General features: G+C 39.4%; 1 protein-coding gene across 2 annotated transcripts in view; it reads left to right on the forward strand.

Annotated features, from left to right (window-relative positions):
* Positions 1–4,925: 4,925 nt before the first annotated feature.
* Positions 4,926–13,792, forward strand: part of LOC122076850 (endonuclease 4-like) — a 67,192-nt gene continuing 58,325 nt past the window's right edge. Inside the window, exons 1-2 of one of the 2 annotated variants that reach the window (XM_042642442.1) lie at positions 4,926–5,431; positions 5,916–6,031. In XM_042642442.1, coding sequence (XP_042498376.1) covers positions 5,918–6,031 — 114 coding nt within the window. In that variant the 5' untranslated portion in view covers positions 4,926–5,431; positions 5,916–5,917. Of the gene's footprint in view, positions 5,432–5,912; positions 6,032–13,792 lie in introns of both variants that reach the window. The other variant, XM_042642441.1, reaches the window with a different exon arrangement.

Consider the following 13,792-nt stretch of genomic DNA (forward strand, 5'->3'; position numbering starts at 1 on the left):
CACAAACCCTATAATATCGCCTACGATTCTTAACAGGTTTTCGAAGCTTTAGAGCTAATAATATAACAACTTTTATCTTTATTCACCAGTTGGCCAAAGACATTTTCATACCTACTAATAAATCCCATGATTTGCTTCAAATAAGAGTTTAATCCTTTAGTAATTGTAATAGTATCATTGACAAATAGGTTGTGTGAGATGTCTGAGCATCCTCTAGGAAGATGATAATATGTTGCAACCCTCCGCATATATCTTTTTTATCGTTCCACTAAGAACTTCTTCTGCAAGAATGAATAAAGTAGGAGACAATGGATCACCCTGATGGAGACCTCTGGTAGATTTAAAATAACCTTTTGGCCCACCTTCCATAACCACTGAGAACCAGCATTTTTCTATAGTTTTCTTGATCAATCCAATCAATGTTCTTGAGAACTCGAATTTTTCTAGAACTTCATAAATAAATCCCATTCCATGCGGTCGTATGCCTTGGCCATATCTAATTTCAAAACCACATTGCCCCCTCTAGATTTTCTATTTAGACCCTACTACCTCTTGAACCAAAGCTATATTATCATAGATACATCTTCCTTTGACAAAAGCACCTTGCTCCTCAAAGATTAATTGGGGGAGAATGGTGACCAATCTTGTAGATATAATTTTAGCAATAATTTTATAGGAAAAATTACAAAGACTGATAGGTTTGAAGTCCGACACTATCTCCCCCACATCATGGCTAATGACTTCCTAGCAAGAAGTAAAGAACTGCCCTGAAAAACCTTCTGGTCCTGGTGCACTATCTCGATATAGAGAGAAGACAACCTTTTTATTCTCTTTTATAGTTGGAGCCTGAAGGAGATACACATTGTCCTCTACGAAGACAAGTGTGGGAATAGACTTGAGCAAATCGCCATCAAGGGTACAAGGTTGAAATGCGAAAATATCAGAGAAATAACGTATTGCCTCGGCATACACTCCATCTGCACAAAGAATCCAATCTCCTTCATCATTTTTTATTTGTTCAATGCCCCTCTTTTTCCTTGTAGCATTAACCATAGCATAAAAGAACTTGGTTTTCCTTTCCCCCTCTTGAAGCCATTTTACTCTTGATTTTTGCTGTAAAAAATTTTCTCTTGAAACAGAGTACACTGGAGGTGATTGCGGGCATTCTGAAGAACAAGTATCATAGCATCTAAAGGATTTAATTCATAGTCCGCCTTAACTCGACTAGCATCATGCTCGGTACTTCTAACATTTTGATGAATATTTCCAAACACATCTTTATTCCAAACGAGCTTAGTACAAGAGCTTTTAGCTTTGAGCAAAGAACGGAAAGAGGCAAACCAGTCATAGATGATGCACAAACCTCTTTCACAAAACTCTTAAAATCACGGTGAAAAATCCACATTTGCTTAAATTTAAAGGAAAAAACTCAATGGGCAACGGAAGACGAAGTCTCCAACCTTAATGAGGTATGGTCATAACATGTTCAATCAAGATGATGCACTGAAGAAAGTTGAAACTAAGCTGTCCAAAAATTATTATAAAAAATTCGATCCAAACGAGCCATCAGAAGACTATTTCCCCTTTGATTATTAGTCCAAGTAAAGGCATTACCATTATAACCTGCATCAATCAAAGCAACGTCATCCACAAATTTTTCAAACTCTTCCATCAACTGAGAATAAGGTCTCTTGCTTTTTCAGATGGGGATAAAATTGAATTAAAGTCCCCACAAGCAGCTCATGGATTGCAACTAAACTCGAGAAATTAATTAATTTTTTCCATAACGATCGTCTTCTAACCAAAGAACATAAAGTATGAGCAATTATAGCAACAAAATTACAGTTAGCAGTCGTATCCATGCAATTTAGAGCGATAAATTGAGCATGTTCCTCTATAACCTGAATCTAGATATAATATTTTTAAAAAAATTTAAATTCTCTCTCCACTCTCCACACCATTAGAAGTACAATCATGCATCCCAATTTTCTTCTTGATAGACTGTGATTTCGAGAAGGAAATTTTAGGCTCAGCAATAGCAACCATATCAATTTTGGAAGACAAAATAATAATTTTAGACACCTACATGATGGCTTATTTCCAATTCCTCTAATATTTCAAAAAAGAAGATTCATTAGTGACTGAGGTTTTATCACTATTGGGGCCAATAGATCTAGTCATCCAACGATTTGATAGAAGTTTATTCCATGGAACATAGTTATTAGGAACAACAATTCGATTGTCATTTCAAACTGGATAGTCCGGAGGAAGTGGAGACATATCACCATAAGCTATCCCAACTCTGTTGTCCTCATTAAAATTGGAGAAAGTTTCCTCCAACCAAGTATCGGGGGTAGCATTGAAGTATTTTAAATCCTTAATAATTGTCTTCCAATCCAAGATTTGTTCACTACATCCAACTATAAGTAAATCATCCTTGGTTCTTCCCATAAAATCAACTTTCCATTGATTGGATTTAAGCAAAGCATAATTAGAATGCACCCTCGAGTCATCAATACTGCGAACAAGAGTAGGACAAAGAGAAATGTGTAAATCATTATCTCCATCTTCGGATTCGTTTGGCTGAAAATCTATGGCTTCCTCAAAAACCTCACTACTTTCCTCCACAATATCTTCCACAGAAACCTCAAAACTTCTATCAGTGGGCCTCCAACAACTACTCAAGGCGACATTGGAAGTGATTAATTGATCAACATGAGAGGCCCATGTAGATCTATACTAGTAGTTTCAACCCCATTATTAGTATTAGTTTCATGAGCTGGATTATTAGAGCTAATAATCGGAGAAAAAGCCTCCTTTCCCCATCTTCAACGCTGGTAATGCCAACCATAACATTACCATACGTGAGATAATTCCAAGGGTGAAAGGCTGCAGAAGATCTTAGCGCATAGAACTCCATTGAGTAGGCTTCTAAACTTACACACAAGTACTTCTCTATTCCCATTTATGGTTCATGTAATGAGTTTTCTATTGATTATCATAGATATAGTAAATATATATGGTTATTATGTATTTTAAGATCTATAAGGAGAGTATTTATTAATCTTGTTTTATAAACTATATCCATCGCTAATCTCTTTTTTGATTCTTGTATTCTAAATACTACGGGGTTGCTCATATGATTCTATGGATTAGAATCCCTAACAAGAGCACTAACAACAACCGAGGCAAATGAAGTGGCCTATTGCCAACAGTAGACGATGAAGGCTAACCTCCTGAGAGATGGGAGGATCGAACATGATTGAGAGCCAAAAAAGAACACAAGAAAAAACCAAAATCCAACACACAAGAAATTTATCAAACACAAAATTTCAAAAATCTTGAATTGGAAGAGGAAACCCGTGCCTTAGGTGGTAAGGAGAGAACTCAAGCATTAAAACCGATGCCAAATCCTGATCACATTAAATATTCAGACAAGGTGAATTGGCCACGGGTTGATCACCATCATGATGCTCGATTCTGATCTTGATTTAAAGCCTAGATCAAAGATTCGCACCCCACCGTCACCTCCCTTTTCCCGGTTCTAGGTGTTGACCATGTTTGATATCACTTTAATGAGTCATTTGCTTTTCAATCCCTCTCTCCCGCTTGGATTTTCAGGTCTATTATTATAATACAAGTCGGTGGATCCTACCTTCCGAGTATCATCCAATAGGTCAACAGGTGGAAGACTTGGATTACATTGGCACAACAAAGATTCCTTTAGAAGGAAGATAGAGATCAGAGAATGGCGATTGAGGGTCTCGGGCAGCTTCTTCAAACGAATCAAACCCTTCCTTTCCGATTCATATCCGACACCACTTTTTCATCCTAACTTTTTGTAGGGTTATCAGGGTAATTCATCTGTCGAGGATATATTAGAAAAAAAAAAAGAGTAATTCATCTGTCGAAGGTATAAAAAAAAAGGGTGGGGAAACTCTAAGAGCCCGTTTGGTATCGTTTCTGTTCCAGAAACGCCGTTTCGTGTCAAAAACGAAAATTTCAGTTTCTGTGTCAAAATGCAGTTTTTAAATGAAAAAATGGTATTTCAAAATTTTAGATTTTTATCGGGCATTTTTTTTTTTTTTGTAAAATGGAACGAAACTGGGAAGTTCTGTCCAATTTCGTTTTTTCAGTTTTTTTTTTTTTTTTTTTTTTTTTTTTTTTTTTTCCACTTTTTGTTCCATAAGTGCACCAAACAGAAGATTCCGTTTTTTCGTTCCAATAGAACAAAAAAACTCCAAAAACGTTTTTTTAGAACGATACCAAATGGAGGCTAATAGGATGGCAAATACAACGAAAATTGGATTCAAACCAGACACGTTAATCCAAGGTGCACTATTCCCAGTCGGTTTAATTAGAAAAAAAAAAACATTTCAATTGGTTCAAAGGTGGCAACAATTTAGGCACTGTTTAATAACGTTTCTACTGCTTTTGTTTTTAGATATACTAGAAAAGGATTTTCATGTTTTCAGAAACAAAAATGAATTTTTTGGTATTTAATAAACCTATTTGTCGAAACATTTTTTGTAGACATAATATCACTAAAAAACCTAATATTATCATAAGATACCCCAAAAGAGAGAGAGAAGGTTTGGTTGCCTCTTTTCAAGTTTAAATAATTGAAAAATTTATCGGGCACTACAATCTTTTTTTTTTCTCCTAAATTTGTTTATAGAAATGACGAAACAAGCCGATTTGTTTCATCAAAGTTGTTTTTAGAATTATAAATAGATATAAATTTTGATTTATATTTGTAGAAATGGTGAAACTGAAACAACTTGATCAAATGCTTTTAAAACTATTTTTTCGTTTCTGAAAATAAAAAAACATAAAAACATCATCAAACGACGCCTTAATAATTTACAATATCGTTGGGTTTGAAGAACCTCCAAACCAACGATATCTTGGAATACCTTGCTCGTCGTTACTTTACCCGCTATCGGGTGTCTACAGCGTTGGTGTGGTGCATGGAGATGAAGCTTCTCTCTAGAGCTGATGCGATTTACAAGCGTTGGTAGAGTAGACTTATATGGTTGTGTGCCTAGGCTCTCTTAGCCGTCTGATGGCGCCGTTGGGCGTCCCAGTGGTTGGAGAGGATCTCAATTGCTCCCTTGTCAATCCTACAACCAAGGTTGAAGGATGGTGAAGGGACTACACAAGGCTTAGCTTCTCTTGTCGTTACCTTAAGTTGATAGGCCGTTGAGAAGTTAGTTGGCCTCTGTATCTCGTAATCTACATGTTAAATTCATTTCATTGCTGCTCAAAACGGGGCTCGGACTCGGTCGGTTTATTCGGAAGTGCGAGCAGTTAGGCCATTTATGAACTGTTGATATTCTTCTGATACGTTTGCTCTTTGACCGTAGTGGACCTTTTCCTCAATTATTGAGTACATGTTCTTCAAATCATTCTAGGGTTCTAATTCGTCCAGGTAAGCTTCGAACTATAGAATTCAAAGCTGTGAATTAGATAATGTGGTATATCGTTTTGCTATTAGATAATTTTTGATCTTCTAGGTTTTCAGTTCTCTAGGCTCATCATCCCATGCTTAAATTGTTGAATTTATTTATTAAGTTCCATATTGCTTGATTTATAATCGCCTCTGCTATTAAACTGAAACTACTGCTTTTTCCCAATCCATGATGTGGTTACCCTATTATTCTGCTGCATCTGAGCTCTCTACGGGAATATTAGAGAGTATAATCAATATAAACACCTGTTTTAAACAAAAGACTTACATGCTCTGATAAAAAAGAGAATCTCCCAACCCGTATTTGTCACATCCCTGTTTCCTTCTGTGAGAACTTAAAAGGAGTAATGAGTTTGAGTTTGGAGGAATTTATGTTTTTGTGTAACAGAATTTCTAAAAATTTCTGAAATTGTTTATTTATTTCTGGTTTTCTCCTTCGCAGCACAAATGATGAGTTCGGAGTTTGCCGCTATTGGACGAATGATTTTGCTTATGCAATTACTTCCAGGAATTCTAGCTTGGGGAAAGGAAGGCCACTATGCTACATGCAAAATAGCTGAGGTAATACGTCTAAAATGTTTATAATTTACTCACCGATTCTGTTCTTGTTGTTTAGTTTACAGTTTCTTCCCATCAGTTGGTTTAGATTTAAGTTGGAACCATTTCTGTTGAAATTGTTCCTAACAAAATTGTTGGGAATTTAACCCCAATGGGTGTTGTGTAATGCCAGAATCTTTGAAGGACCGAATTGACCTCCTTTTAAATACGAATTTTACCATATAAAATTTAATAGAGATGATACAAGTTACCTTTTGAACTGCAAGTGTAGTTCTTCGATGCGATCTTAGCTCTTCCACACTCGAGCAAGAAAATGCAATGAACTTGTTCATGCAACCATTGCGTTCATCGAGAATGCACACTGACACTCTCTCACCTAGGGTTTCAAAAAACCCTAGTTTTCACCAAAGTAGGAAGGAGAGAGAGAAAAAGATTTCGATGGAGGAGGGGTCCCTCTCCTTCTCCTCTTTTATAGATTAGTGGGCTACCTAGTTTGAGTGAAATTGGGATTCTTAGTCCGTGAAGGATTCTAAATTCATATAAAGTCTATTTGGAGGCTCCCTCCAATGACAAGTGTACTTGTTATCAGCAAGTATCCATGTTTGCTACAAAGTGGGAGGAGGTAGTAGAATCCCATTGGGTATCTTTTTTTGGATGCTTGGGCATATATTCAACAAGAGCAAAGAATATCTGGTCCTAAAAGGGGAGAGGAAAAGTTTTTTCTTTTTTTTTGTTGGTGGGAGGGGGGGGGGGGGAAGAAAATACAAGAGCCTGAACACAGGACAAGAAACAAAGACCAAATCGAAGAGCAGATGTAGTCATCGGGCGAAGATCTAAAGTTAAGTTCCAAGATGATGAAACATGACTATTTTGCTTAGAGTTGAGGCACAACTCATTAGAGACTTTTGAATGCACTTAAAAAATGATGGGGAAAGGTCCATAATCTGCTCTTAAGTTCTAGAATTACCTGCTCCAAAGCCTGATGTTGCGCTTTTTCCATATGTGATATATCGATGAGCCAAAAGCAAGCTTCCCAAGGTAGTCAATGCAGGTCTTTCCTTTGAAGTAGTTGAGGATCCACTCCCGCTCATTGTCAAAGGATCCAATGCTCCTAGGATAGGGGCAATACCGAATGCTAACATGGGACCAGATCCACATCGTGAGGGGACATTCAAAGAATAGATGGGAGATATTTTCAGGGGGCATTAGAGACAGTAGAGGGGGGGGTGAGATTGGGGTGTGTCTTTAGATAAGAAGTTCATGAGTGGGTAGGGATTGGGTTAAAGCATGCCAAACAATGAAGCTATGCTTGGGGTTTGTGATCTTTGAACCAAACAATAGGATGCCAGGTAACTTGAGGGGCATAGGGGAGGATAAGGTCCCAGGCAAAGGAGGAGGAGAAGAACCAATTTGAGGATTCCTTCCAGATGACAAGGTCAAAAGAGCCACGGGGCCGATGGTTGATCTGAAGGAGAGAGTTCCATGCATCACTCAGACTGGGGGAGTAAAAGGACCAGAGTACCAGTCTCTGTCACGTAGTATGGAGGAGACTAAGGCAACCTATTGTTTCTAGAGTCATAAACAATTCTGTCCCGAAAACATTGACGAGGACACCAACTGGATGCAAATTATCAAGTTAGAGGAGGGTGGAGGAATCGTCATCAATCTTGGACTGACTTGTGAAGGTCACAAGGTATCTATGCTTTGGAATTTTTTTCCATCTCCAAGAGTTCTAGAACATCGAAGCAGTCCAAAGGGAGTCATTCCTAAGGTATCTACTGTAAATTCAAGTGACCCATATATGCCTTTTAATCTACTAACAATCTTCCAAATAGCTTTATAATCCCTGCAATACAAACCTCTTTAACCCTTATGAGCCCAAGACCCCACTTAGTTTTTGGTAGAGAAACTGAAGGCCAAATAATGGTGTGGAGAAAGTTGTTTTGCCTGACCTCTTCCAAAGAAAGGCACTCATGATGGATTTAATATTCTGATGGTTGAACCAGGGAGGCCAAAAACGCCAAACCTGTAAATGTACATCAACAGACAACAACAACAAACTTAGCCTTATCCCAACTTAATGGGGTCAGCTACAAGGATCCGTGCAAAACAAAGTATGGAAAAATAAGGTCCAAACATAAAAGGAGAAATGAAGTAAATAAGGAAAGGAAAAGATAAAGAGACATGGCATAGAGATGAAAGATGAGAGTAAGTGAAAAGAGGCCCAGCCCAACAAGATAGGAGAAACTCTGCTAAATGGGGCCAGCTACATTTGCTAGATCTCTAAACGTACGCACCTTATATGACTGATTTAACTAGCTCAAGGCAGCCAGCATAGGATAGGAGTTTTTCCTTCCAAAGCTGGAGCCTAGATCTAAGAGAGTCTAGGATGGGGGAGCTAAGCGTTGCAGATAGCCTAGTGGAGGGAAGACCTAAGTACTTAACAAGAAGGTGTCCTTCAGTGAATCCAAAGGAATTCAAAAGGGTGTTTTTCATCTATGCAGAACAACCAAAAATAAAAATTTGGGACTTCCTTCAAGAGGTGGTAGAAAAAAGGTTGAGAAGCGAGTTTACCTTGGTAACCAATTTCAAATTTACTTTGATAAAATCATCTGCAAAAGCAAGATGAGATAACCGGATAGATTGGCATTTGGGAAAGAGTTCGATTGTTTTGAAATCCACCCAAATGTTGAGAATTTTGGAGAACCCTTTTAAAGATATAGAAAAGAAAAAGGGGGACATAGGGCAGCCTGCCTTATACCGTTCTGCTACCAAAAAATCCTTAAGGGCATCCATTGGCAAGGATGAAGAATTTGGCTGATGAGATGTGTTGCGTTAAGATTTTGCCTTATGTGGTTTTTATGTCCTGCACAGGAAAACGCACACAAGAGAATGAGCCCTGGACTCTTTGATGCCTAAGTCATTTCTCTCTGCAAACAGACAATTCCAGTAAGAATGGAAAAAGATTGGTCCCTTGAAAAGAGGTTTACCTGGGTATTTATAGCTGAAGATGGCGGCCATCGGGTGAAAGTCCTGCTTTGGTAGCTTTCTAATGTTGTTAGGAGTCTGAGTATAGCAAGAATTGTAATGGGAAAGTGAATACGGAGGGCGTTCCCGCTATGGGAACTCCACGTATTGGCCATATCCTGAAGGATATGGTGAGATAATCTTCCTTTTAGGGGAGATTCGATATTCTATCAAGAGCCCCTTCTAGACCAGGATTGGTTCGTGTCTTGTAAACCATGCGCTAGACTTGGTAAGCCTTTTAGGCGTATCTTGGTGAGGAAAACTGTTGGGAGTCTCAGGTTGAGTGACCTAAGTCGAGTGGCCTGATTGCCGAGCTACTTACCTCTAGCGATAGGTTGTATGTGCCGCTTTCTGTTTGGATGGCGTATACTTTAGCTCAGCCGTTCGGTCAAGGAACTAGTATAGTTGGGCTCATTCAGTGGTTTGGACAGCCATGTGGCGGGACATTCGTGTGATGTCCTCCCTACGTTGGCACTTGCTTGGCCGTTCGAATGTCAAAGTCCCTTTGGTAAAATTGGTCAGTCGGTCCGCTTCTGATCTGGGCATCTGCTTCAGGTTGGATTAATGACCTCGTAAGGCTTAGGCCGTTTGGCTGGCCCCATATGTTCTGGGCCTATGTCCGCGTGGTTCATTTGGCATGTTCTTGCCGGTTGGATATTTTTTCTATAACAAGATGCAAGTATGGAATAATAGTAACACTATTAAGGTTTAATAACCAGTAATCACATAAAAGGAAGCAACCAAGATTGCTAGAGCTCTCAGTATCGTGCTCTAGCAATCTCCCTTTTTCTTTTATTTATAATAGAAATTGATTACAATAAAAGAGGACAAACCTGGTCTAACCAGGAAATTGAATCAATGTCCCCAAAAGGAAAGAACCATAGACTAAATAAGCAAATAAATACAATCTCAAACTAACTCCAGATATCACTGAAGCACATAGAGGTGCAAGTTTGGCCCTGAAGGCCCAGACCCGCCCTTGGCCCCGCCCTTGGCCTGCCTTGATCCCGAACAAGTACTGACTTAGGAGCAACTCCAGGCTTCTCGCTTTGATCAACTCCAGGTCCCTGCTATGGATAAAAAAGCAGCTTTTTACTCTTGAGATACCTTCGGATCTTATCCCTCAATGGATCCAACAAGGTTATACTCATCTCCACTTAGGAGCTATTAAGTTTGCTTTCTCTTTTCATGGACGAAAAGGTCTTCCAGTGGTTTCTAGGGTTGCTTTGCTCGACAGTCGGTTTTTACGATATCAACATGCTGTGATTGCCATTGTTCAGACTACATTAAATGCTGGAACAGTCTTTCATGAATGAATGACCTCACCCTGCTGCCCCTCATGTTTCTGAAATGGATGATGACCCTGAAATTCAGAATCCAGAACCTCTTAGACAGCCCCCAGTTCCACCTACACCTTTTACCCCATATCAAAACTAGGACCCCAAGCAATTTTTTACCCTGGATGATATTCCTGTTTCTAAATAGGCGTCTCGAATTGCTGATTTTCATGCATGGATTAATGCTAAGCTACTTCATGAAGGAGCATCAACTGTCACTGTATTGTCCAAATTTGTTGCAAGACTCCAAGGAAAACTCAGAGAATGGTATTTGGCCCTTGGTCCTTATCGACAACTGCAAATTGTACAACTTACTGAAAGCCAGTTTGTTACCACTCTCTATCAAGAGTTTCTTAGCCCCGTATCAAATGATCTATCAAATGCCCGTGATGAATTTCTTCAAATGAAGTGTTGTTCTCTTCTTCACCCAGATCTTGACAAACATTTTTCCAGAATGACAGACCGATTTCATAAAATTAGTGGTATTGATGATGAAAACTTAAAGCAAGTGTTTCTGAATTCTCTGCCAGAGCCTCTTGGCACAGACACCCAGCAGTTTTTAAAGAACCAGAATATTCCATTGGTTTCATGCACTATTGGTTCTCTTTATAGCTATGCTCTTACTGCCCTTGACAAGCTTTGCAACATCAAAAAGGTCTGGAAGGATTTGCAAGATCGTTCTGATAAAGTCTCCTCTGCTTGTGATACTTCTTATCTCAAAATCAAGTGCAAAGGTGGTAAATCTTGTGACTGTGCTTCTATGAAGACTTCTCATTACAGAAAGTCTTTCCCTTTCTCTCAGAAATGGAAACCCCGACTCAGAAAGAAGTTTTCTTTTTATTCTCCAAAGAAAAAATGGAGATTTCTTAGGAAAAAAACAAATTAGAGGAAAAACCAAGTCCATTGCTTGTTATGTCTGTGGAAAAAACGGACATTTTGCCAAGAACTGTCCCATGTCTCAAAAAAAGGATAAGGTCATGCACATGCTATCCTCTCTTCACCATGAAGATCTTCAGGATGCTGACCTAGAATCCTTATTTTCTCTTGATGAGACACTTACAGACCTTTCTCTTTTTGCAATTGATTTCCCTGCTACAGACTCAGACCCAGAGTCTTCACTCTCCGAGTCCGAGGAATCTGATCCCCTCTACGAGGTGGTACCTTTTCTTCCCTCTACCCAAACTAGTGTCTCACCCCCTCTTCTCCAAAGCCAATCAATCTCTCTTCCTTATGTTCCGTCTAGATACTTCCTGAACCTACGGCGACCCCTATCAACCTTATTGCTTTCTTGGATACAAGAGCTGCTACAACAATCCTGAACCCAAAGGTTCTTCCTAAACCTTTTTGGAAATCTCAGGATCCACCTCTTCCTTTTCTTGCGGCTAACGGTGAAATCTTCCATATCACCCTTGTATCTTTTCAACCCATAAAAATCCAACTCCTCCCCACTTTGTCTGTTACCCATACAGTTTTAGGAACCCATTTTTCAGGAAAAGACCTCATCATCGGTTTTGATGTACTTAGCCATCTTCCTCTCCGTTGGACTCCCCAAGGCCTTGTTTATAAACAACTTCTCCCTTGGTCCCCTATTTCTGACCTTTTTTTTGCAGGACCCTCTCTGTTTGAAGAAATTAAAGCACATATGTTCACCACATCTTGTGCAGAATCTCATTCGGATTTCCTTACTAAATGTTCTCAACCTTTATGGTAGAACCCTGACTTCTTCATCACACTTCCATTCAAGAAAAATGAAGATGTCAATCCGACGAGAGCCAGCCATCCAGGTCTCAATCCAGAGCATCTTTCACTGGCCACTAAGGAGATTCAACAACTTCAGTCCCAAAGTCTTTTGGAACCTACCTTTTCTCCATGGGCATGCCAGGCATTTTATGTCAATAAACGAACAGAACAAATTCGTGGCAAGTTGAGAATGGTTATTAATTATCGGCCTTTAAATCTCTTTTTGGCTGATGAAAAATTCCCTCTTCCAACATGCCCGGCTTTACTTCTTCAGCTAGCCCATGCCACTGTATTTTCCAAGTTTGACCTCAAAGCAGGTTTTTGGCAACTTGGAATCATCCCAGAGGATAGACCAAACACAGCTTTTTGCATTCCAGGATATCATATGTAATGGACAGTCATGCCTTTTGGTCTCAAAACTGCACCATCTATCTTTCAGAGAGCTATGATGAAGATCTTTACTCCCATCTAGGACCATGCTCTTATATATATTGATGATATTCTCCTCTTCTCCAAAGATGAGACCGATCATCTTCGGCTTCTTCAGCATTTTCATCAACTTGTTTAGAAATATGGTCTTATGCTCTCTCCCAAAAAGATGCAAATTGGCGTCCCTTCTATTGATTTTCTCGGTGTTACTATCTCCAAAGGACAATATCAGTTACAACCTCATATTGCAACCTCATTGCAGCTGTTTCCCGATGGTCCTCTCACCAAGAATCAGGTTCAACAATTTCTTGGGATTGTGAACTATATGACAGAGTTTCTTCCACAACAGAGCATCCATACTTCTCTGTTGCACCAGCTTTTGAGTAAAAAGGCTCCCCCATGGTCTGCTGTTCACACATCAGCTATCCGAGCTTTAAAGAAACTGTTTGAGAACCTTCCCACTCTCCAGATTCCATCTAAAGGAAAAAGGATTTTACAAACAGATGCCAGTGATACGCATTGGGGTGCAGTCCTTCTTGAAGAACAGTCTCCTACTACTACAAGAACTGTTTGTGGTTACAAAAGTGGATCTTTCAAGCCTTTTGAAGCTCATTATCATTCAACTTTTAAAGAAATACTAGCAGTCAAGCGTGACATTGAAAAATTCCAATTTCATCTCATCGGCCATCAGTTCCATATTGAACTCAATATGTCCAGTTTCCCACGTATGCTTGAATTTCGACAGAAGATCCTCCCTCAGGCACAACTTCTCCGATGGACTCAATGGTTTTCTCAATGGTCTTTTGATGTTAAACACATTAAAGGAAAATACAATGTTTTGGCAGATTTCCTCTCCCGACCTACCTCAACCTTTGCCATTATCCCATGACTTTTCCTCATAACTCCTGGTGCCTCAATCTCCCAGCAACCACCTTCTGGCCACAACCTTTGTTGTTCCCTACCTCCAACCCTTCCACTTGAAATCCTTCAAGATCTCACCTTAAGAACAATCATTTCTTATAGCAAATCTACAGCTCTCCAACTCCTCGAAGTATCCCTTCGACGACATGGACTCCCTATCTCAGGTCTCTGCTTTCATCCTGAATATCCTTTCCTAACCATGTTTACCTTTACCTCTCCTGCTGAAATCTTAGACCTTCCCCTTATCTATAAGTGCCTCTTCTGGCACCTCTGTTCCACTCACACCATCGCTCTTGGCTTCCCCCTTGTT

This window comes from Macadamia integrifolia, chromosome 4 (genome assembly GCF_013358625.1).
Source record: "Macadamia integrifolia cultivar HAES 741 chromosome 4, SCU_Mint_v3, whole genome shotgun sequence".
Classification (NCBI taxonomy): Eukaryota; Viridiplantae; Streptophyta; class Magnoliopsida; order Proteales; family Proteaceae; genus Macadamia; species Macadamia integrifolia.